General features: G+C 48.3%; 1 protein-coding gene across 1 annotated transcript in view; it reads left to right on the top strand.

Moving 5' to 3' along the window:
* Positions 1-22,710, top strand: part of fads6 (fatty acid desaturase 6) — a 61,319-nt gene extending 38,609 nt beyond the window's left edge. Inside the window, exons 2-4 of the mRNA XM_085963232.1 lie at positions 6,705-6,871; positions 11,609-11,789; positions 22,466-22,710. Of these exons, the coding sequence (XP_085819358.1) occupies positions 6,705-6,871; positions 11,609-11,789; positions 22,466-22,695 (578 nt within the window). The 3' untranslated portion in view covers positions 22,696-22,710. The remainder of the gene's footprint in view (positions 1-6,704; positions 6,872-11,608; positions 11,790-22,465) is intronic.
* Positions 22,711-25,901: the final 3,191 nt, after the last annotated feature.

Here is a 25,901-nt window from a genome sequence, read left to right as displayed (position 1 = left end):
GCCAAGGACAGATCCTGGGGGGACTCCAGAGTTAACAGTGTGGGAGTGGGAAAAGAAGGACAGATCCTGGGGGGACTCCAGAGTTAACAGTGTGGGAGTGGGAAAAGAAGGACAGATCCTGGGGGGACTCCAGAGTTAACAGTGTGGGAGTGGGAAAAGAAGGACAGATCCTGGGGGGACTCCAGAGTTAACAGTGTGGGAGTGGGAAAAGAAGGACAGATCCTGGGGGGACTCCAGAGTTAACAGTGTGGGAGTGGGAAAAGAAGGACAGATCCTGAGGGGACTCCAGAGTTAACAGTGTGGGAGTGGGAAAAGAAGGACAGATCCTGGGGGGACTCCAGAGTTAACAGTGTGGGAGTGGGAAAAGAAGGACAGATCCTGGGGGGACTCCAGAGTTAACAGTGTGGGAGTGGGAAAAGAAGGACAGATCCTGGGGGGACTCCAGAGTTAACAGTGTGGGAGTGGGAAAAGAAGGACAGATCCTCGGGGGACTCCAGAGTTAACAGTGTGGGAGTGGGAAAAGAAGCCATTGCAGGTGATTCTCTGGCTACGGCTGGATAGTTAGAAATGGAACCAGGCGAGTGCAGTCCCAACTGTTGGACGATGGTGGAGAGAAGTTGGGGGAAGATGGAGTGGTCAACAGTGTCAAAGGCTGCAGATAGGTCGAGAAGTATGTGGAGGGATTGGTTACCATGGTCACAGTCACATAGGATGTCATTTGTGACTTTGATAAGGGCTGTTTCAGTGCTGTGACACCGATGATGAGAGTCGCTCGGTGCATAGGCTGAGGGAGGAAAGCAGTGAAGATATCTCGGTGAGAAACTTTCCGTGGTACTTGGGTGGGCGGTAGAGAGCGAGGATTTTAAAGGAGAGGCACGAGGTGTGGAACAAGGTGAGATGCTCAAAGGAGGTATTGGCCCAGAACTTGGTGTCGGGGGCTTGCCGCACGTGCAAGCCCCCGATGTGCGCTCACCCTGCGCGCCGACATCTGAAACCTGGCCCGCAGTGGATTTCCTGTCAGTGGCCCGGTTCTGATGTCGGCGCGCTGTGCTCACCTGACCCAGCGGCGTAGTTAGTGCGATGTGCCGGCTGGGATCAGGTGAGCACTGTTCAGCCAATCAGGGGAGAGGAAACTTCATTCATAAGTTTGAGAGTAAGAACTGTCAAACTCATGAGAAGTACTGCACCCCAAAACACTACTTAAACTTTAAATAACATTTTAAAAAACATCCCAATCATTAAATTAAGTATAAATAAGTTTTAAAAAATAATTTAAACAATAATTATTTTTTTTTGAAAAAAATAAATTTTTAATAAAAAGGGTCTAAAACTAAACTTACCTTATTGTAGATTCTTTAAAATAATAAACCTGTGGAAAAAAAAATTCTAAATTGCACTAAAACACCACTTACCTGTAAAAATAAATACTTACGTGTGCTATTTACAAGCGTAAAGACCGGAGGCCTTTACACATGCGCAAATCCCCCAAAACAGAGGAAATCCAAGACGCACGCGCTGCCCCCTACAGCGCACGCGCTAGCCTCTTCAACTCTTGGGTTAGAGGAGAGGAAATGCCGGTTTTCAGCGCATGCGCTGTGCATGCTGAAAACCGGCATTTCCTCCGGCCAGACGCGTGAGTACCCCTTCCGTACTCACGCGTTTGGGGAGGAATTTCTGCCCCATTGTGTGCAGTTTTGGTCGCCTTACCTGAGGAAGGACGTTCTTGCCTTACCAGGCTGATACCTGGGATGGCAGGAATGACATATGAGGAGAGATTGTGTCGATTGGGCTTATACTCACTGGAGTTTAGAAGAATGAGAGGGGATCTCATCGAAACCTATAAAATTCTGTCAGGCCTGGACAGACTAGATGCAGGAAGGATGTTTCTGATGGCCGGGGAGTCCAGAACCAGGGGTCATCGTCTAAGGATAAGGGGTAAGCCATTTAGGACTGAAATGAGGAGGAATTTCTTCACCCAGAGAGTGGTGAACCTGTGGAATTCTCTGCCACAGAGGGCGGTGGAGGCCAGTTCATTAAATATATTCAAGAAGGAGTTGGATATATTTCTTAAGGCTAAAGGGATCAAGGGATATGGGGAGATGGCAGGGACAGGGTACTGAATTTGGATGATCAGCCATGATCTCATTGAATGGCGGAGCAGGCTCGAAGGGCCGAATGGCTACTCCTGCTCCTATCTTCTATGTTCCTATGTTTCTATGAGGAGTAGGGGGACAGACCAAGGTGTGATTTGGTGACGAGAGCCACACCGTCACCATGGCGGTCTGAGCGGGGCAGGTAGTGGACGGTATAGCCAGGCGAGGAGGCTTCATTAAGGGAGAAGGTGTCATTGCCTCTCAGCCAGGTTTCCATCAAGGCCATGATGTCGGTGCAATCATCCACAATAAGCTCATGGATGGCGAGAGCCTTCTTCACAAGTGAATGGACATTCAGGAGGAGATGTGGAGAGGAGTGGTGATAGGTGATCCACTGGCAGAGTCCACGTGGTCAGCAGTGGGAGGGGTGAGTTGGACGGGGTGGGGAGATTGGCAAGATTAGCCCCCAGTGGGCATGCTGGGTGGGCAATGTCAGCGAGAGAGTAGGATGGGAGAGTTGGGGTTGCTGCTCGTATGGAAGCAGCGACGAGTGCCTCGATGGGCCCTGCGGTGGATGCCGAGAGAGGCACAGAGGGAAGCTGTAGGCTTATCTAAGAGGGAGTCAAGCCTGGGACGGCAGCAGGAGAGGAGGGAGGGCGAGGAGTGCTGAAGGGTTGGGGTGGAGATTTGAGGAGGAAGAGGGGAGAAATGAAAGGAGGTATGATGACAGGAGAGAAGGGTCTAGGAGCGGTAAAGAGAAAAGAAGAAAAAGGGGAAATAGAAGTGATGGGCTCGGGTCCGGAGCAGCAGCCAAAACGCTAATGGACACAGGGAAACTCAAGTTACAGAGCAAGATTAGGATTGAAATAAAAACAGAAAATGCTGGAAATACTCAGCAGGTTAGGCAGCATCTGTGGAGAGAGAAACAGGGTTAATGTTTCAGGTCGATGACCCTTCGTCAGAACTGGAAAAAGCTGGAGATGGATCAGGTATTTAAGCAAGTGTTGGGGCAGGGAGAGGGGGGAGGGGAGGAAAGAACAAAAGGGAAGGTCTGTGATAGGATGGAAGGCAGGAGAGATTAAATGACAAAAGGGATGATGGTGCGAGGCAAAAGGAGATGGTAATGGGACAAGTTAAGAAACAAAAGATGGCTCTAGATGAAATGTAAATGGCACCGGCAGAATGATCGACAGCTGCCATGTGAGAGAGAGAGAAAAATAAAGATAGGGGCCGAGGTTATGGTCTGAACTTGTTGAACTTGATGTTGAGTCCGGCAGGCTGTAAAGTGCCTGATCGGAAGATGAGGTGCTGTTCCTCGAGTTTACGTCGAGCTTCACTGGAACAGTGTAAGAGGCCGAGGGCGGAGAGGTCAGAGTGGGAGTGGAGCGGAGAATTAAAGTGACAGGCGACCAGAAGCTCGGGGTCACACTCGCGGACTGAACGGAGGTGTTCCGCAAAGCGGTCACCCAATAGATTAGGAATGATATGTCCTGGTAATAAACAGAAAATGGCCATCTGCCGTTGTGCACCAGATACAGTTAAGTCTGTACCCATTGGACTTGAGGGAGTGAAAATGGGAGCCATACCAGGGAGATGGAGCAGAGTGGAATAGAGTGAGGGGTTTACTGGGGACAAGGAATCGAAGGTAGAGGTGAGGGAGTGATTGAGCTGAAGTACCGAGGTGAACAGGAGAGCAGGAAATGGGGGGAGGGTTTATTTCGGAGGTGGGCCGACCTGTAGTGCCCACCAGTGAGTCTGCCTCTCCTCCGGGCGTCCGCAACCAGTTTAATCGCCTGCCTCCAGACCCCTCTCGTTTGACCGGCATTAGATCCGTGTCTTATGGCTGGCTGCAAAATTGGGCTTTGGAGCCAATCAAATCGCAATTGTTTCGTTAAGTTGCTTTCAGCTGTAAAGTGGAAGCTGGGAGCAGGGGGGAAGAATTTCTGCACGGGAAGAGTCCACTCAGCCTCTCGGGCCTGTGTCACTGCGAGCTCCACACTGGAGCTCTCCATTCCCAATCCCATTTCTCTGCTTTTTCTCCCCTAGCCTTTAAAATTTTTCTTTTCAAGTGTCCCTTTCAGTTGCTGTGCCCTGACTGCAGTAATGGTTTCCAGTTTCTAAAACCTTTTTGTGTGAAAAATTTCTTCTGCCCTCCTCCTCCTTTGTTACTCGTACTGCTCTTAAATCGAGGATTACGTCAGCCCTTGGCTCAGTGAGAGTCAGCTCCGGGTCACAAAGATTGTGGGTTCAAGTCCCACTCCAGAGACCTGAGCACATGATGCAGGCTGACACTCCAGTGCAGTGCTGAGGGAGTGCTGCACTGTCGGAGGTGCCGCCTTTCAGATGAAACGTCAAACCGAGGCCCCGTCTGCCCTCTCAGGTGGATGTAAAAGATCCCACGGCACTATTTGAAGAAAAGCAGGGGAATTCTCCCCAGTGTCCTGGCCAATATTTATCACTAAAACAGATTATCTGGTCATTTATCTCATTGCTGTTTGTGGGATCTTGCTGTGCGCAAACTGGCTGCCACGTTTCCTACATTACAACAGTGACTGCACTTAATTATGCTTCACTGGCTGTAGAGCGCCTTGGGGTGTCCTGAGGTGGCGCCATAAAAGTGTGAGCTCCTTCTCTCTTGAACTGCTGCCCTCGGCCCTTCACCTTGGTTCTCCAATAGGGAACAGCTCTCTCGGTGATTGGTTATCTGAGGAAGGATGTTCTTGCCATGGAGGGAGTGCAGCGAAGATTCACCAGGCTGATACCTGGGATGGCAGGAATGACGTATGAGGAGCGATTGGGTCGATTGGGCTTATACTCGCTGGAGTTTAGAAGAATGAGAGGGGATCTCATTGAAACTTATAAAATTCTAACAGGACTGGACAGACTAGATGCAGGAAGGATGTTCCCGATGGTCGGGGAGTCCAGAACCAGGGGTCACAGTCTAAGGATAAGGGGTAAGCCATTTAGGACAGAGATGAGGAGGAATTTCTTCACCCAGAGAGTGGTGAACCTGTGGAATTCTCTACCACAGAAGGCAGTAGAGGCCAATTCATTAAATATATTCAAGAAGGAGTTGGATATATTTCTTAAGGTTAAAGGGATCAAGGGATATGGGGAGAAAGTAGGGACAGGGTACTGAATTTGGATGATCAGCCATGATCTCATTGAATGGCGGAGCAGGCTCGAGGGGCCGAATGGCCTACTCCTCCTCCTATCTTCTATGTTTCTATGATTGATGATGGAACTGGAGGCGGGGCACTGAGGGTGCCAGGAGAGCAGGAAAAGGGAGTAATTACTGGGATAGAGGGACCTGATATTGGGAGAGGCCACCAAATGTGCTTGCATGACATTCCTCCATCTTAAAGCAGGTTAAGGTCTTTCGGTCATGTACCAGCACAGTACGGTCCTCAGTAAGGTTAATATTCATCCAAAAGATCGCTGGAGTCAGTTTGTACTTCCTGCCTGTTAACCCCCATCCACTGTAGATGCTGAGACCACACTGCGAGGGCATCTCCTGAACCTTGAGCAGAGTGGCCACCCTTCATGAATGGGTCAAGACCGTCTCTCCTGGCTGTTTGACCATGGAGGCATCACAGCAGAGTCCCATGCTGTCCTTGTTTGTTGTCCACTGGCGCGCACTCTCCGCTACAGGTGCCGGTCGGTGTCCCGGACTGGTAGTGTCGACTGCCCGCGGGGCAGGAGGTCAGCTGCAGCACTCGCACTCCTGCCGCAGCTGAGATCAGCTGACTCGCAGACCGGGGCTCGAAGCTGGGGGTCACAGCGTGGCTCAGTACCACAGCAGAGTTTAGTGACCCACAGCTCGGATTCAATCGGGGGCTGTGGGCGTCGCTGGCAGGGCCGGCGATTATTGCCCGTCCCTGGTTGCCCGGAGAGGGAGCTGGTGATCTTGCTGGGCCACTTCAGAGCCATCTGGCTGGTGTGGGACCGGAGGCCACACGGGTTTGAAGCAATGGCAGATATTCCACTACTGGAGGTGTCCCAATCACAGCGCACACAGCCTGAGCAGGGGTGGGGGGGGGGGGGGCTTTGAGTTATACCAGAGAGATCTGCTCCAGTGAGACTTTCCACAGCCTTGACGCTTCTTGTATGGCACTACCCGTCATTCGGATGAGACGTTAAACCAAGGTCTGCTCTCCCAGGTGGATGTACAAGATCCCGTGGCACTATTTCGAAGAAGAGCAGGGGAGTTCTCCCCTGTGTCCTGCCCAGTATTTATCCCTCAATCAACATAACAAAAACAGATTATCTGGTCATTATCACATTGCTGTTTCTGGGAGCTTGCTGTGCGTAAATTGGCTGCCGCGTTTCCCACATTACAACAGTGACTACACTTGAAATAGTACTGCATTGGCTGTAGAGCGCTTTGAGACGTCCGGTGGTCGTGAAAGGCGCTATAGAAATACAAGTCTTCTTCTTCTTCTACCCTTCACTTCAGGCTCCTGCAACAACAACTTGTGAGGGCCGGGTTTCTGCATGAGGTACTGTGGGACGAGTGTCAGAGCCCAGGGAGACGGGCGGGATGTGGGGAATGGACGGGACAGCGGAGGGCCATGCCGGTGCCCATGTTTACGCCTCCTGTTTGTGTTGCAGGTTTCTTGTTGCTGCGGTCGGAGAGCTTCCTCCCGCTCGGCCTGGGCTTCCTGCTGCTGGGCACAGCTCACACCGTCGTGGCGGTCAAAGGGGGCCACTTGGCTAGTCACAGCTCACTGAGCCAATCCAAATCCTGGAACAAGTTCTGGGAGGTGATTTTTATCGAGGTAGGGGAACCTCTGTTACTGAGCTGGACAATGAATGGAATGTATGAGGTCGGGGGAAGGTGTAACTAATGTGTGACCCTAAAGTTAGTTACATAGGAACAGGAGGAGGCCATTCAGCCCCTCAAGTCTGCTCTGCCATTCAATTAGATCATGGCTGATCTGTATATTAACTCCATCTACCCACCTTAGCCCTATATCCCTTGTTACCCTTAGGTGGAGCCGTTTTGATGTGTAGTTTAATCGGAACCAGTTATTAGGGCCTTGAAATCTATGGTGACAAATGGATCAATTGTACGATTCAGTAAAAGCCCCTTAAGATTGATTGTAAATCCCCATGGCACTCAGCTTCTGTGGTTTCTTGTAAAATACAGGTAATCACATCTTAAAATGACTTATGGTACCCCCACCCCCCGCCCCCCCACTCTCCCACAACTTTTCCCCCTCCTCTCCGGAAAGTTCCACAGGCCCAGCTATCTGCCGTGGCCTCACCTAAGACCCTCCGTCATGTTTGAGCCGAGAGGGTGAGTTTGTAAAATTCATATTCATTCTCAGGCAAGGCCAGCATTTATTGCCCGTCCCTCGCTGCCCCGAGAAGGTGGCACAGTACTTGATACAACTGAGGGCTCACTGGGCCATTCCAGAGGGCAGTTAAGAGTCAACCACATTGGTGTGGGACGGGAGTTACATATGGGCCCAGAGCGGGTAAGGACGGCAGGTTACTTTCCCTAAGGCACATCAGTTCGGTTTTTCAACAATCCGACAGCTTCATGGTCACTTTTACTGACAACCAGCTTTGTATTCCCAGATATTTCGAACTGAATTCCAATTCTCAAACTGCACTGGTGGGATTTGAACTCAGAATCTCTTGATTACTGATCCAGTAAAATAAACACTGTACTACTGTATCCAATCAGCAGTATAGTCAACCATAGACACACACATACACACACCAACACACATACACGCTCACACACGTACACACATACATACGCACACACATACATACACGCACACACATACACACACACACACCAACACACATACACGCTCACACACCAACACAAATACACGCTCACATACCAACACACATACATGCTCACACACACACGCACATACATACACACGCATACATACACACACGCGCGCACACACATATATACACACAAACACACACGCACATACATATACACATGTGCGCACACATACACATACATACACATGCACACATACATACACATGCACATACACACACACACATGCAAAAAGCATTCAATAAGGTGCTACACAAGAGGTTATTACCACAAGTTAGGGCTCATGATATTGGGGGTAATATACTAGCATGGATTGAGGATTGGTTAATGGACAGAAAGCAGAGAGTAGGGATAAATGGATCTTTTTCAGGTTGGCAGGCTGTAACTAGTGGGGTGCCGCAAGGATCAGTGCTTGGGCCTCAGCTATTTACAATCTATATTAATGACTTAGATGAAGGGACCGAGCGCAATGTATCCAAGTTTGCTGATGATACAAAGCTAGGTGGGAAAGTAGGCAGTGAGGTGGAAGCAAAGAGGCTGCAAAGAGACATTGGCAGGATAAGTAAGTGGGCAAGAAGGTGGCGGATGGGGTATAATGTGGGGAAATGTGAAATTATCTTTGCTAAGAAGATTGGAAAAGCAGAATATTTTTTAAACGATGAGAGACTAGTAAATGTTGGTGTTCAGAGGGACCCGGGTGTCCTTGCACACAAATCATAGAAAGTTAACGTAGGCTCAGCAAGCAATAAGGAAGGCAAATGGCATGTTGGCCTTTATTGCAAGGGGGTTGGAGTATAAGAGTAAGGAAGTCTTGCTCCAATTGTACAGGGCCTTGGTGAGACCACACCTGGAGTACTGGGCACAGTTCTGATCTTATCTAAGGAGGAGTACACTTGCCTTGGAGGCGGTGCAACGAAGGTTCACGAGATTGATTCCTGGGATGAGAGGGCTGTCCAATGATGAGAGATTGTGTAGAATGGGCCGATACTCTCTGGAGTTTAGAAGAATGAGAGGTGATCTCATTGAAATGTATAAAATTCTTGGGGGGCTTGACAGGGTAGATGCTGAGAGGTTGTTTCCCCTGGCCGGAGTGTCTAGAACTAGGGGGCATAGTCTCAGGATAAGGGACGGCCATTTAAGACTGAGATGAGGAGGAATTTCTTCACTCAGGGGGTGGTGAATCTTTGGAATTCTCTGCCCCAGAGAGCTGTGAATGCTGAGTCATTGAGTATATTCAAGGCTGAGATCGATAGATTTTTGGACTCTAGGGGAATCAAGGGATATGGAGATCAAGTGGGAAAGTGGACTTGAGGTCGAAGATCAGCCATGATCTTATTGAATGACGGAGCAGGCTCGAGGGGCCGTGTGGCCGACTCCTACTCTATGTTCTTACACGTACATGCACATATCCCCCCACACACACACACACACACACACACACACACACACACACACACTCACGCATACTCACACACACACACTCACGCACACTCACACACATACTCACACAGACACTCTCTCTTTCTTTCCAGCAGGACCTACTGGGAGCTGTTCAGGAGTGCAAATCCTGGCTGATATTCCCCTCCCAAACCCTCCGAGGCCCCACAGCTGCTGCCCCATCTGAGATTAGCAGAGACTGGGAATTGAACCAGGATTGAACACTGCTCTGAGCGGTCTAGCTCTGTACTGGCCTGTGCCCTTAACCATCTCTAACACGGAGTAAGGATTACCAGGGGAGTGAGGGTCCTGTGGCGCGGAGCTGAGAACGAGCCAGCCTGTGATCTCACCATTAGCCTGTCTACCCTCAGTGTCTTTAAGGACGTTTGATGTTCGGTCTCTCTCAGGGAGCTACAGTTGGTCTGGGTGCCGTGGGCTAAGGAGGGAAAGAGCAGTGCAGGATTCCTGGTCCTGTTCACTGCCCAACAACCCATACCAGAAGGTGAGCGTGTGTGGACGAGACTGAGCTCGGCTGCGATGCCCCCCACAGTTAAATATCCTGCCAACACTCTAGGCCCACACGAGAGATGAATGGCCCCTTGGGTGAGGTGGTGGAGGAGCCGTACCGCAGCGGGACTCAGAGCCCTCTGGGGGAGGAGGGGGAAAGAAATTTCATGGGTTGGGGGGGGGATGTTGCGGGGAGGTCGTGGAAACATTCTTCAAAGCCGGGAAGAAAGCTGGAGAGGTCGGTGTGAGATGTGGGGGAATGTAGGAGCTGGCCTGTGACTGAAGGGAGAGCCGTTGAATAATTCCACACACACAGCCCTGGAACGGCTCCAGCTGGCCGGGCCTGTGCGAACCATCAGCCTCATTATATCAGCACTTTCTCAAATCTCAACGTCTTGAAGGACAATGGAGTCTGAGAGTTTTCGCAAATGATTCTTCGTTTCAAAGTAAAGTTGTTTGTCTCCTCACTGGAGGCAGCATCATCTCTCCTCCCCTCCCCCTCCCCCTCTCCCCCCTCTCCCCCTCCTCCCCTCCCCACTCTCCCCCTCCCCCCTCTCCCCCTCCCCTCCCCCTCTCCTCCTCCCCCTCTCCTCCCCTCCCCATTCTTCACCTCCCTTTCCCTCTCCTCCCCCTCTCCTCCCCTACCTCACCTTCCCTCCCCTCCACTGCCCCCCTTTCCTGCCTCCTTTTCCCTACCCTCCCCTCCCCCTCCACTCACCTCCCCCCTCCCCACCTCTCCTTCCCTCCCCGCCTCCTTATCCCTCCCCTCCCCTCTTCTCACCTCCCCTCCATCCCCTACCCCTCTTCTCACCTCCCCCCTCCCCACCTCTCCTTCCCTCCTCTCCCCGCCTCCCCTTCCCTTCCCTCCCCGTCTCCTATCCCTACCCTCCCCTTCCCTCCTCCCTTTCTCTCCCCTCCCCTTCCCCTCCGCCCGCCTCCCTCTTCTCCACCTCCGCCTGTTTCCCCTTCCCTCCCCTCCCCTACTTCCCTCTCCCCAGTTTGACCCTGTGACCCCTTGTCCTACTCTCAGGGTTTGACCCTGTGACCCCTTGTCCTACTCTGGGGGTTTGACCCTGTGACCCCTTGTCCTACTCTGGGGTTTGACCTTGTGACTCCTTGTCCTACTCTCAGGGTTTGACCCTGTGACCCCTTGTCCTACTCTGGGGGTTTGACCCTGTGACCCCCTTGTCCTACTCTGGGGGTTTGGCCCTGTGACCCCTTGTCCTACTCTGGGGGTTTGACCCTGTGACCCCTTGTCCTACTCTGGGGTTTGACCTTGTGACTCCTTGTCCTACTCTCAGGGTTTGACCCTGTGACCCCTTGTCCTACTCTGGGGGTTTGACCCTGTGACCCCTTGTCCTACTCTCAGGGTTTGACCCTGTGACCCCTTGTCCTACTCTGGGGGTTTGACCCTGTGACTCCTTGTCCTACTCTCAGGGTTTGACCCTGTGACCCCTTGTCCTACTCTGGGGGTTTGACCCTGTGACCCCTTGTCCTACTCTGGGAGTTTGACCCTGTGACCCCTTGTCCTACTCTTGGAGTTGAGTTTAGTTTGAAGTCATGTTCCAGATTGACTGCGGGATGTAAACCGTCTTCGGTGAGAGCGCACAACGAGCGGCAATGAATCGGCGCCCGTTTTATGCCGCGCCCGATTTCCTTTTCCGCTGACTCTACCACCAAAGACTCAGTGAAATTATATTCATAAAACTGGAACTGTCACACGCACAAAATGGAGATGTTTACAAGTGTCAATCTTTCCCAGGTTTGTGGATCATTCACGGCGGAGAAGGGTACATATCATCACTTGAAGCTTCATCATGCCTACACCAATGTCATTGGACTGGGTGACTCCAGCATCTGGAAGGCCCCCTTCTTCCCACGCTACATCTATCTCTTCATCCTGCCCTTGGCAGTGCCAGTCATTACACCGATCATAGCAATAGGTAAGAGGCAGGTGAGGGACACGGCTACTGTGTACAGTAGTCAGATGTGGTTCTTGACCGCGGCTGTTTGACTCATTTCATTGATGATCTTTTGAGGAGTCTCACCGTGAGGACTGGTTTTGTGCAGGAGAGAGTCCCAGTAGCAGGGCCACCTTTTAAAGAGGGATTTTCCTTGTCGGTTTTAAAGTGAAGGTTTTACCATCAGCATGTCTTTTAAAGAGGATGTTTCCTTACCAGAACCCCTTGTGAAGGAGGGAGTATTCTTTTCAGAGGGAGTCTTGCTGTCGGGGTCCCGTTTTAAACAGGGAGTCTCCTCTTCCAGGCCCTCACTGTGAAGACCCCCTTTTTAAAGAGTCTCACCAGCAGGATCCCTTTTGAAGAGAAGATCTTGGTACCTGAGCAAGGGGCCAATGCACAGGGTACAGGGTACCCCCAACATTAAAAATAGTAAGAGAGAACACAAGATAACTCAAGAAGTAGGCGACACTAAGCTTGGACTTTAAAATCCTAAAGATTGTAGAAGGGAAGGAAAACTGGGAGGTGAGGAGATCCATAGACCACAATCCTGAGGTACTGGGAAAGAATGATCTTGACTGATGGCTGGGGCCTCCATCCTACATTAGTATGAATCTTAGCTAAGCCAAGGCACTGGGAGTTTTAAAATGAGAACCTTGACTGCTGTTTCAGATAGTCTTGAGGGCCTGTGTGGGCAGACTGAATATTCAGCATTGGACAGGGTCCTGAGCCCATTGGCTGTGCTGGCTACAGTACTAAAGTGAGTGTCACTTCAGGAAAAATGCCACGAGGCTTTGAACTTGTAAACAACTTGCTGGACCACTTCCCATCCACTTGGGTGACAGGAATGATTAATATTGATTGAGGAGCGTTGGGTTTTTCTGGAAGATATTTGCCTGATATGAAAGGTCTGCACTGGAGCTAAGGAGTGGCCTGAATCAGGAATATTTACTGCAACCTATCCAATTGATCTCTGGTTCAGTCAGTCAAACCAGAGCCACATGACAGCAGTGGGGCAGATCGCCATGAAATTCAGCTTCATTAATGCAAGATTGAGTACAAGAGAAAGGAAGAAAGACTTGCATTTCTATAGCGCCTTCACCACCACCAGACATCCCAAAGCACTTTACAGCCAATGAAGTCCATTTTTGATGTGTAGTCACTGTTGTAATGTAGGAAACGCGGATTTGAAAAAGGACTTTTAAGAATTTCAAAATGCTTTGCTATTTGTTTCAGAAAAGAGTTTAATGAATTCGTGAAACCTAAGTGCCGTATTACTGATTCTACTGATTTAGTTTGCTTCTGTATGAATTTATGTCTTACAGTAAATGCAGTTTGCAGTTTAACCAGAATGATACAGTCTGTGAGTGTAGTGCCTATCGGAGTGATCAGGAGTGTACAGTAAACCTCCCTCCAATGTGTAACTCGCTATGTTTACATAGCGCCTTGCATGTCTTAAGGACGTCCCAAAGCACTTTACAGCCAACTAATTACTGTTGAAGTGCAGTCACTGTTGTAATGTGGGAAACACAGCAGCCAATTTGTGCACAGCAAGCTCCCACAAACAGCAGTGAGATAAATGACCAGATAATCTGTGGTGTTGGTCGAAGGACAAATGTTGACCAGGAGAACTTCCTGCTCTTCTTCGAATAGTGCCACGGGATGTTTTACATCCACCTCAACGAACAGATGGGGCCTCGGTTTAGCGTCCGAATACGACAGTGACGTGTTAGTCTTAGATTAAGGGCTCAGGTCCTTGACCCCCACGACCTTCTGACTCCAAGGTAAGAGAGCTACCAAATGAGCCACGCTGGCACATAAGGGTAATTGTTGCTGCTGCAGCATGATGACTCATTCACTCTGCGCATGAGGCCTCTGATCATGGGAGGTGAGGTCCTGTCCTTGCAATTAGCCTTGTAGTGAACAGCCCAAACTATAACATTGACCTCAACACAGCGAGGAAGGAGAGAAGAGAAAGAGTATTTAGCACGGCGGGGGGGGGGGGGCGGAAAGGGTGGGATTGGAGCTCAGGAGGAACGAGGGAGGAAAGGTCAGTACAGTACTGAACAGAGAAGGATTACTATTGGGTGGCGAGCTTGTTCTTGTATCCTGTCCACGAGTGAGAGCCATGTTGGGAGAAGCTCCTGGCGAAACCGGGCGGAATGGGCCGTTAAACTAACGGGTGTCAGTTACTCCCACCGAACCCACTTCCTCCCCACCTTATTCTTATGGTAAACTGGAAGACTTTAGAGATTTACCAGCTTTTAAGTATAGAGGCAGGGAAATGGGGGCAGGAAATGAACAACGTCTGAGATCGGGTGGAGGGCAGGAGTCCGTACCCCTGGGGTCTACCTGCCTGTCTCTGCCACATTCCCGGGCCATGGGAGCCTTCTCCTCTCTGCCACATTTAGAACATAAGAATATAAGAATTAGGAGCAGGAGTAGGCCACTTGGCCCTTCAAGCCTGCTCTGCCATTCAATAAGATCATGGCTGATCTTCTACCTTATCTCCACTTTCCTGCACTATCCCCATATCCCTTGATTCCCTTAATATTCAAAAATCTGTCGATCTCTGTCTTGAATATACTCAATGACTGAGTCTCCACAGCCCTCTGGGGTAGAGAATTCCAAAAATTCACCACCCTCTGAGTGAAGAAATTTCTCCTCATCTCAGTCCTAAATGGCCGACCCCTTATTCTGAGACTGTGACCCCTGGTTCTAGACTCCCCAGCCAGGGGAAACATCCTCCCTGCATCTACCCTGTCAAGCCCTGTAAGAATTTTGTATGTTTCAATGAGATCACCTCTCATTCTTCTAAACTCTAGAGAATATAGGCCTAGTCTACTCAATCTCTCCTCATAGGACAATCCCCCCATCCCAGGAACCAGTCTGGTGAACCTTCGTTGCACTCCCTCTATGACAAGTATATCCTTCCTTAGGTAAGGAGACCAAAACTGTACACAATACTCCAGGTGTGGTCTCACCAGGGCCCTATATAATTGCAGTTAGATGTCTTTACTCTTATACTCAAATCCTCTTGTAATAAAGGCCAACATACCATTTGCTTTCCTAATTGCTTGCTGTACCTGCATGTTAACTTTCAGTGATTCGTGTACAAGGACACCCAGGTCCCTCTGAACACCAACATTTCCCAATCTCTCACCATTTAAAAAATACTCTGCTTTTCTATTTTTCCTACCAAAGTGGATAACTTCACATTTCTCCACATTATATTTCATTTGCCATGTTCTTGCCCACTCACTTAGCCTGTCTATATCCCCTTGAAGCCTCCTTGCATCCTCCTCACAACTTACATTCCCACCCAGCTTTGTATCATCAGCAAACTTGGATATATTACATTTGGTCCCTCATCCAAATCATTGATGTAGATTGTGAGTAGCTGAGGCCCAAGTACTGATCCTTGCGGCACCCCACTAGTTACAGCCTGCCAACCTGAAAATGACCCGTTTATTCCTACTCCCTGTTTTCTGTCCATTAACCAACCCTCAATCCATGCTAGTATATTACCCCCAATCCCATAGGTCCTAATTTTGTTCAATAACCTCTTGTGTGGCACATTATCAAATGCCTTCTGAAAATCCAAACACACCACATCCACTGGTTCCCCCTTATCTATTCTGCTAGTTACAACCTCAAAAAACTCTAACAGATTTGTCAAACACGATTTCCCTTTCATAAATCCGTGTTGACTTTGCCCAATCCTATTATTATTTTCTAAGTGCCCTGTTACCACGTCCTTAATAATAGATCCTAACATTTTCCCTACTACTGATGTCAGGCTAACTGGTCTGTAGTTTCCCGTTTTCTCTCTCCCTCCTTTCTTAAATAGTGGGGTTACATTTGCTACCTTCCAATCCGTGGGAACCGTTCTAGAATCTATGGAATTTTGGAAAATGACAACCAATGCATTCACTATTTCTGTAGCCAACTCTTTCAAAACCCTAGGATGTAGGCCATCAGGTCCAGGGGATTTATCGGCTTTCAGTCCCATTAATTTCTCCAGTACTATTTTTTTACTCATACTAACATCTTTCAGTTCCTCATTCTCGCTAGACCCTTGATTATCCATTATTTCCGGGAAGTTTTTTGCGTCTTCTTCCGTGAAGACAGACAAAAAGTATTTGTTTAATTTCCCTACCATTTCCTTATTCCCCATTATAATTTCTCCTGTCTCAGCCTGTAAGGAACCCACATTTACTTTCGCTAATCTTTTCCTTTTTACATACCTACAGAAGCTTTTACAGTCTGTTTTTATATCTCTCACTAGTTTATTCTCATGTTCTATTTTCCCTTTCTTCATCAATTTCTTGGTCCTCCTTTGCTGAATTCTAAAATCCGCCCAATCCTCAGGCTTACTATTCTTTTTGGCAGCATTATAAGCCTTTTCCTTTGATCTAATACTATCTTTAACTTCTCTTGTTAGCCACGGTTGGACCACTTTCCCTGTGGGGTTTTTGTGCCTTAAAGGAATGTATATTTGTTGTAAATTATGTATTAATTCTTTAAATGCTAACCATTGCTCGTCCACTGTCATACCTTTTAATGTAGTTTCCCAATCTACCTTAGCCAACTCGCCCCTCATACCTACGTAGTTTGCTTTGTTTAGATTTAAGACCCTAGTTTCGGATTTAACTAAGTCACTTTCAAACTCAATATAAAATTCTATCATATTATGGTCACTCTTCCCTAAAGGCCCCTTTACTACAAGGTTATTAATTAACCCTTTCTCATTACACAATACTAGATCTAAAAAAGCCTGTTCCCTAGTTGGTTCCTCTGCATACTGATCTAGAAAACTATCTTGCATACATTCCATGAATTCATCCTCCACACTATTACTGCAAATTTGGATTGCCCAGTCTATATGCAGATTAAGGTCCCCCATGATCACTGTATTACGCTTGTTACATGCGCCTCTAATTTCCTGATTTATACTCTGCCCTACATTACAACTACTGTTTGGGGGCCTATAAACAACTCCCACCAATGTTTTCTGCCCCTTGCTGTTTCTTAGCTCCACCCAAACTGATTCTACTTCTTGATTTTCAGAGCTAAGATCCTTTCTCTCTACTGTCTTTATCTCATCCTTTATTATCGGGGCTACCCCTCCCCCTTTTCCATTTTGCCTATCCCTTCTAAAAGTTAAGTATCCTGGAATATTTAGTTCCCAACCTTGGCCACTTTGCAACCACATCTCCGTTATGGCTATTAGACCAAACCTATTCATTTCTATCTGCGCTATTAATCCATCTATTTTGTTGCGAATGCTTCATGCATTCAGATATAGTGCCTAGCTTTAACTTATTGCTCTTTTTCCCTGATGTCACCTCAGTCACTGATGCCTTATTACCTTTGTTGCTCTCTCTGACCCTTCCTGATCCACTCTGCTTAGTTTTACTCAAAACTCTGCTCTAGAGCCTTGACATTTCTCTCGCTGCTTTTAAATTTACTCTTTCCTGAATCCTCTCACCCCCCTTCATTAATTTAAAGCCCTGTCTACTGCCCTAGTTATTCGGTTCGCCAGGACACTGGTCCCAGCCCAGTTTACGTGGAGCCCGTCCCAACGGAACAGCTCCCTCTTTCCCCAGTACTGGTGCCAGTGCCCCATGAACTAAAACCCCTTCCTCCCATACCACTCTTTGAGCCATGCATTTAAACCTCTAGGAATAGAAATTGAGTCGCGCCCCTTTTGGGGCGCTAACTTCGCCGGGGCGCTACTTTTAGCGCCCCAAATAAATTAACGCCCCCGCAGCCGAAATTCATCAGTAGTGCCCCAAGAGGGAAGCAGGGCGCCACTGGAAGCACCCCGCCTCCCTCTTGGGGCGGGGAATATCGCAGCGCTACGTGCCGCGATATTCCCTCTTAAAGGGGAGGGGCCTTGCACAGCGTGACCTGGGGCCCAGCTGGGCCACTGGGATTGGAGTGTCGGCAAAAGAGCCCGGCGGGCTCATGGAGTGCAGCCGGCACCCCACTTGCTCCCGGCGAAGAGACTCGAGGTGTTCGGTGCCTTCCCGGATGCTTCTCCTCCACTTTGTGCGGTCTTGGGCCAGGGATTCTCAGGCGTCGGTGGGGATGTTGCACTTTTTCAAGGAGGCTTTGAGGGTGTCCTTGAAGCGTTTCCTCTGCCCACCTGGGGCTCTCTTGCCGTGCCGGAGCTCCGAGTAGAACGCTTGCTTTGGGAGTCTTGTATCGGGCATGCGGACAATGTGACCCGTTCATCGGAGCTGATCGAGCGTGGTCAAAGCTTCGATGCTGGGGATGTTGGCCTGAGCGAGAACACTGACGTTGGTGTGCCTATCCTACCAATGGATTTGCAGGATCTTGCGGAGGCAGCGTTGGTGGTACCTCTCCAGTGCTTTGAGGTGCCTGCTGTGCATGGTCCATGTCTCTGAGGCATACAGCAGTATACCTGTAACACAAAGCACGACAATTAGTGTAGGCAAAAAGCAACAGCTCCTTCCCTCTCTTCTTCGAATTCCCACTCTTTCCAAATTCCCAAGTTCAAGTCCACCCCATTTAATCCCGCTCTGTGCAGACCACTTCTCTCTGCCACATTTCCCATGCCTCCGTCCCACTCTGCTATTCTGCTGTTCCCATTCCCACCTCCTTTGGACCCATCTTTTGTTTCATATCGACAGAAAAGCATGATTAATAGGAAGTATGGTTTGTGGGCAGGAATTGCATGTCATATAAAGTTGCCAGAAAAAGTAGCAAGCCTGAGGATTGAGAGCAGTTTAGAGTTCAGCAAAAAAGGACCAAGAGATTGATTAAGAGGGGAAAAATAGCGTATGAGAGTAAACTTGCAGGGAAAATAAAAGTGGACTGTAAAAGCTTCTACAATTATGTAAAAAGTAAAAGATTAGTGAAGACAAATGTAGGTCCCTTAAAGTCAGAAACAGGAGAATGTAAAATGGGGAACAAGAAAAGAGGACACAAATAACTTCCCAGAAGTGCTAAGGAACCAAAGGTCTAGTGAGAAGGAGGAATTAAAGGAAATTAGTATTAGTAAAACAATAGTGCTGGGGAAATTAATGGGACTGAAAGCTGATAAATCCCCAGGGCCTGATAATTTGCATCACAGAGTACTAAAAGAGGTAGCCATGGAAATAATGGATGCATTGGTTGTCATCTTCCAAAATTCTATAGATTATGGAACAGTTCCTGCAGATTGGAGGGTAGCAAATGTAACCCCACTATTTAAAAAAGGAGGGAGAGAGAAAACAGGGAACTACAGACCGGTTAGCCTAACATCAGTAGTAGGGAAAATGCTAGAGTCTATTATAAAGGATGTGATAACAGGACAGTTAGAAAATATCAACGGGATTAGACAAAGTCAACATGGATTTATGAAAGGGAAATTGTGTTTGACAAACCTACTGGAGTTTTTTGAGGCTGCAACTGGTAGAATAGACAAGGGAGAACCAGTGGATGTGGTGTATTTGGATTTTCAGAAGGCCTTTGATAAAGTCCCACATAAGAGGTTAGTGTGCAAAATTAAAGCACATGGGATTGGGGGTAATATACTGGCATGGATTGAAAATTGGTTAACAGACAGGAAACAGAGAGTAGGAATAAATGGGTCTTTTTCAGGGTGGCAGGCGGTGACTAGTGGAGTACCGCAGGGATCAGTGCTTGGGCCCCAGCTATTCACAATATATATCAATGATTTGGATGAGAGAACCAAATGTAATATTTCCAAGTTTGCTGACGACACAAAACTAGGTGAGATTGTGAATTGTGAGGAGGATGCAAAGAGGCTTCAAGGCGATTTAGACAAGTTGAGTGAGTGGGCAAATACATGGCAGATGCAGTATAATGTGGATAAATGTGAAGTTATCCACTTCGGTAGGAAAAACAGAAAGACAGAGTATAATTTAAATGGTGATAGATTGGGAAATGTTGATGTACAGAGGGACCTGGGTGTCCTTGTACACCAGTCACTGAAAGCAAACATGCAGGTGCAGCAAGCAGTTAGGAAGGCAAATGGTATGTTGGCCTTCATTGCAAGAGGATTTGAGTACAGGAGCAAAGATGTCTTACTACAGTTATACAGGGCCTTGGTGAGACCACACCTGGAGTACTGTGTGCAGTTTAGGTCTCCTTACCTAAGAAAGGATATACTTGCCATCGAGGGAGTGCAGCAAAGGTTCACCAGACTGATTCCTGGGGTGGCAGGACTGTCGTATGAGGAGAGATTGGGTCGACTAGGCCTGTATTCACTAGAGTTTAGAAGAATAAGAGGGGATCTCATTGAAACATATAAAATTCTGACAGGGCTAGACAGACTGGATGCAGGGAGGATGTTTCCCCTGGCTGGGGGGTCTAGAATGAGGGGTCACAGTCTCAGGATACGGGGTAGGACATTTAGGACTGAGATGAGGAGAAATTTCTTCACTCAGAGGGTGGTGAACCTGTGGAATTCTCTACCACAGAAGGCTGTGGAGGCCGAGTCACTGAATATATTTAAGAAGGAGATAGATAGATTTCTAGACACAAAAAGCATCAAGGGGTATGGGAGAGAGCGGGAATATGGTATTGAGATAGAGGATCAGCCATGATCATATTGAATGAAAGAGCAGGCTTGAAGGGCCGAATGGCCGACTCCTGCTCCTATTTTTCTGTGTTTCTATGTCATAAAGTTATAGAGTCATAACGGCACTGAAGGAGGCCATTCGGCCCATCGAGTCCGTGCTGGCTCTCTGTAGAGCAATCCAGTCGGTCCCATTCCCCGCTCTATCCCCGTAGCCCTGCAAGTTTATTTCTCTCAAGTGCCTATCCAGTCTCCCCTTGAAAACACTGAGTGTCTCCACTTCCACCAGTTCCGTCGGCAACGAATTCCAGGTCATCACCACTCGCTGCGTAAAAAAGTTTTTCCTCACGTCCCCCCTGTATCTCTTGCCCAAAACCTTAAATCTGTGTCCCCTAGTCCTTGTACCATCAACTAGTGGGAACAGCCTTTCCCTGTCTAGCCTATCCAAACCCGTCATAATCTTGTACACCTCGATCAAATCACCCCTCAACCTCCTTTGCTCTAATGAAAACAAATCCAGCTTCTCCAACCTGTCCTTGTAGCTAAGATCCCCCATCCCCGGAACCATTCCTGTAAATCTCCTCTGCACCCTCTCAAGGGCCTTCACATCCTTCCTAAAGTGTGGTGACCAGAACTGGACGCAGTACTCCAGTTCAGCATAACTTCTCTACTTTTGTACTCAATACCTTTATTTATGAAGCCCAAGATCCCATATGTTTTGTTAACCACTCTCTCAATATGTCCTGCCACCTTCAGGGACCTATGCACATTAATTCCCAGGTCCCTCTGTCCCTGCACACTCTTTAAAACTGTGCCATTAAGTGTATATTGCCTCTCCCTGTTCCTTCTGCCAAAATGCATCACCTCACACTTCTCTGTATTAAATTCCATCTGCCACTTGTCTGCCCATTCTGCTAGCCTTTCTATGTCCCGTTGCAGTTGCTTGATATCATCTTCACTGTTTGCCACACCCCCAAGTTTGGTGTCATCGACAAATTTAGAAATTCTACTCTGTATTCCAATATCCAGGTCATTTATATATATCAAAAAAAGTTGTGGCCCCAGCAGTGACCCTTGGGGAACACCACTGTCTACCATCCTCCAGTCTGAAAATAGCCATTTACCACAACTTGCTGTTTTCTGTCCTTAAGCCAATTCCTTATCCAAGCTGCCACTGACCCACCTATTCCATGAGCCTCAATTTTGTTAACCAGCCTTCCATGTGGTACTTTGTCAAACGCCTTCCTAAAATCCATGTAGACAACATCCAGTGCATTCCCTTCATCAATCCTCCCTGTTACTTCCTCAAAAAATTCAATTAGATTAGTCAAACACGATCTTCCTTTTACAAGCCCGTGTTGGCTCTCCTTAATTAGCTTAAACAATAGTACGTATATAGTGACATGAATCTTGTCATTCATGTGAAAATGGCATGTAATAATACTGGGCGGCCTGCTGGTGGCACTGTCCAGGGAGAGTATAAATACTCGGGCATGGGCCCAGCTTGTGCAGGACATTCTTTAACAGGAACTAGTGAAGGACACAACTCGATCTCCATGTTGTGAAACAGTTGATTAAAGCCTTGTTTAATACTCAGACCAAGTGCCTAGTAGTTTTCTTACGTCATATAGTGTCAGCCGTGGCTCAGTGGGTAGCGCTCTCGCCTCTGAGTCATGAAGGTCGTGCGTTCAAGACCCACCCCAGAGACTTTAAATCCAGGCTGACACTCCAGTGCACTACTGAGGGAGTGCTGCAGAGTCGTAGGTGCCGTCTTTCAGAAGAGATATTAAAGCGAGGCCCCGTCTGCCCTCTCAGGTGAACATAAAAGGTCCCATGGCTCTGTTTCGATGAAAAGTAGAGGAGTTCTGCCGGTGTCCCAGCCAATATTTATCCCTCAACCAACAGCAACAATACAGATTATGTGGTCATTTATCATATTCCTGTTTGTGGGATCTTGCTGTGTGCAAATTGGCTGCTGCTTTTGCTGACAAAACAATAGTAACTACACTTGAAATGTGTGGTGTCGAGTCTGGGCAGTGTGGAGATGTGGGCAGTTCAGCGCTGATGCAAACTGTTAGACTGAAGCCGATGTCATAAATTCTTTTGCCAGGATTGATCCAGGATCTGCCGGTGACGACTGTCATCAGGACCCTCTCAACGATCACCCTGGGGATGTGGGCCCACTGCTGGCTCCTCGTCCACGTATCTGGTTTTCAATCGCTGCTCTCGGCCTTTCTCTGCATGCTGCTGTACAAAGCCACCTTCTCCATTCCATACATACACGTCAATATATTCCAGGTAGGGGTCAGCTGTGAGGAATGTTCTGATGCAATCGGGTAGGCAATTGCAGTCTTTGTTTGGCAGGCAGACTCATTGCAACATCTCCTGCAGCCTGTCTTATGTGTATTTTATTGATTGTGCGCTGGTTAATGCTCTTCTGACCTCTACTCTCTCGTTCACCCCAAGCTGTAAATACCCCATCCCACGCACCCAAAATCCTCGCGACTCAATAATTCAACCCCACTCTTAACTCACTCTTTCCGCATTCCTGATAACTGAATCCTCTCTCCTCGTCTGCATCTTCCCTTTCTCCTACAATTTTAACCTTTATAATTTGGTGACACCCATTCACGACATGTTGATCTACCGAATCTCTGTCACTCTCCAGGCTATCCTGCACTTTAGCCCTTTGCCTGGGGAGAATAAACAGTGACACTGGTCTGGGGGGAGAATAAACAGTGACACTGGTCTGGGGGAGGGAATAAACAGTGACACTGGTCTGGGGGAATAATAAACAGTGACACTGGTCTGGGGAGGGAATAAACAGTGACACTGGTCTGGGGGGAGGGAATAAACAGTGACACTGGTCTGGGGAGAATAAACAGTGACACTGGTCTGGGGGAGGGAATAAACAGTGACACTGGTCTGGAGAGGAATAAACAGTGACACTGGTCTGGGGGGCGGAATAAAGTGACACTGGTCTGGGGGGGTGGAATAAACAGTGACACTGGTCTGGGGGAGGGAATAAACAGTGACATTGGTCTAGGGGGGAATAAACAGTGACACTGGTCTAGGGGGGGGAATAAACAGTGACATTGGTCTGGGGGGTATAAACAGTGACACTGGTCTGGGGGGGAATAAACAGTGACACTGGTCTGGGGGGGAATAAACTGACACTGGTCTGGGGGGGAATAAACTGACACTTGTCTGGGGGGGGAATAAACAGTGACACTGGTCTGGGGGGGGAATAAACAGTGACACTGGTCTGGGGGGGAATAAACTGACACTTGTCTTGGGGGGGAATAAACAGTGACACTGGTCTGGGGGGGGAATAAACAGTGACACTGGTCTGGGGGGGGAATAAACAGTGACACTGGTCTGGGGGGGGGAATAAACAGTGACACTGGTCTGGGGGGGGAATAAACAGTGACACTTGTCTGGGGGGATGGAATAAACAGTGACACTGGTCTGGGGGGGGAATAAACAGTGACACTGGTCTGGGGGGGTGGGTATAAACAGTGACACTGGTCTGGGGGGGAATAAACTGACACTTGTCTGGGGGGGGAATAAACAGTGACACTGGTCTGGGGGGGGAATAAACAGTGACACTGGTCTGGGGGGGGGAATAAACAGTGACACTGGTCTGGGGGGGGAATAAACAGTGACACTGGTCCTGGGGGGGGAATAAACAGTGACACTTGTCTGGGGGGATGGAATAAACAGTGACACTGGTCTGGGGGGGGGAATAAACAGTGACACTGGTCTGGGGGGGGGTATAAACAGTGACACTGGTCGGGGCCTCTCCCTGTATCACTTTCTGTTGCAAGGAGGCAGAGAACAAGGGCAGCAGGCGCATGGGGACACCACCACCTCCAAGTTCTCCTCCCACTCACACACCATCCTGACTTGGAAGTATATCGCCGTTCCTTCATCGTCGCTGGGTCAAAATCCTGGAACTCCCTCCCTAACAGCACTGTGGGAGTACCTTCACCACACGGACTGCAGCGGTTCACGAAGGCGGCTCACCACCACCTTCTCAAGGGCAATTAGGAATGGGCAATAAATGCTGGCCTTGCCAGCGACGCCCACATCCCATGAACGAATAAAAAAAATTTTAAGAAAGATATTTTAGTTTGTTGGTGATAAGGAACATCGGAACAAGAGTAGGCGATTCAGCCCTTCTGACTTGTTCCATCATTCAACTAAATCATGGCTGGTCTGTAGCATAACTCCAGTTACCTGCCTTTGCTCCATATCCCTTGATACCCTGAATCAACTAAATCTATCAATGTCTTGTTTTGCACACTTTGTACAAAAATAATAAATTGCAGGACAACGGAGTATTACAGTTTAACTCTTTTAATAAGCATTAGGTCTGATCTTAACCATACAGTATAGTGGGGAAAAGATGGCGTTACGACCCCTAGCCTGGGTCTTCAAAAACAATAGTAGTCCTTACAGATGCCTGCAGGCCAATGACAACTCAGCATGTGATCACATGTGAATATAATAGGTATTCCTTACAGATGCCTGCAGGCCAATGATAATTCAATATGCAAATGTTACATCCCCTTTCTTTTAAAAGAAAAAATGTTATGCATTACTTTTAAACCTTTCTTCTACCTAATGTTCTTGGTAGCATAAACATATAAGTAAACTCAGCATTCAACTAGCGCTGAAAACATCTCAATGTTTCAATAACGATATAGTTTTTTTTAGGGCAGCGATCCGCCTACACCCTTTGACAGTTCACAAGTCAAGGATAACTCTAGGCTTCACCTCTCGTCCCGACCTTGTGTGGTATGGCACTGAGCATGCTCCTGAATCGGTCAACAAATCAGGTTCAGGTTTAGGTTCAGGTAAGTGTGATGTGTTTTGTGTATTGCTCTGTTCATCACACTCTGTTGAACTGATCCTCTCGTCGGAATGACAGTGTTGTTCCTTGGTGTTCAGGAGGTGCCTGCGATTGCAGCGGTACACCTGTCCTTCTGGGGTGCGGACGTGATACGATCGCTCAGTGTCAGCTGGCTGGATGACGACTGCTGGCTTCCAGTAGTCATGCTCCTGGATTCTGACGGATTCTCCATTGTGCAGCGGCGGCAGTAGTCTAGCTGACCTGTCATAGTATCGCTTTTGGTGTTGCTGTCTCTGTACACGTTTTGCATGCACTTGCTTGCAGCTGACGACCTCTGGCTGCAGCTGCTGGTTGGTGCTTGGAAGGATTGAGCGAAGTCTGCGGCTCATCAACAGCTGTGCTGGTGACTTGAAGTTGTCAACCGGAGTGTTGCGGTACTCAAGGAGACTGATGTAGGGGTCTCTTTTGTCCACTTTGGCTTTGTCCATGAGTGTTTTTGCAATCTGGACAGTTTTTTCAGCAAGGCCATTACTTTGAGGGTAATGTGGGCTTGGTGTGACATGTGTGAAATCCCATGCCTTGGCAAACGACTCAAACTCTTTTGATTTGTATTGGGGGCCATTGTCTGAGACTAAAGTTTCTACTATGCCATGCCTGGCAAAGGCTGCCTTTAGCTTGTGGATCACAGCTG

Source organism: Somniosus microcephalus, chromosome 21, assembly GCF_052327205.1.
Source record: "Somniosus microcephalus isolate GS21.2 chromosome 21, FLI_Smic_1.0, whole genome shotgun sequence".
Lineage (NCBI taxonomy): Eukaryota > Metazoa > Chordata > Chondrichthyes > Squaliformes > Somniosidae > Somniosus > Somniosus microcephalus.
The sequence above is the reverse complement of the archived record's forward strand: the minus strand, read 5'-3'. Positions and strand labels throughout refer to the sequence as shown.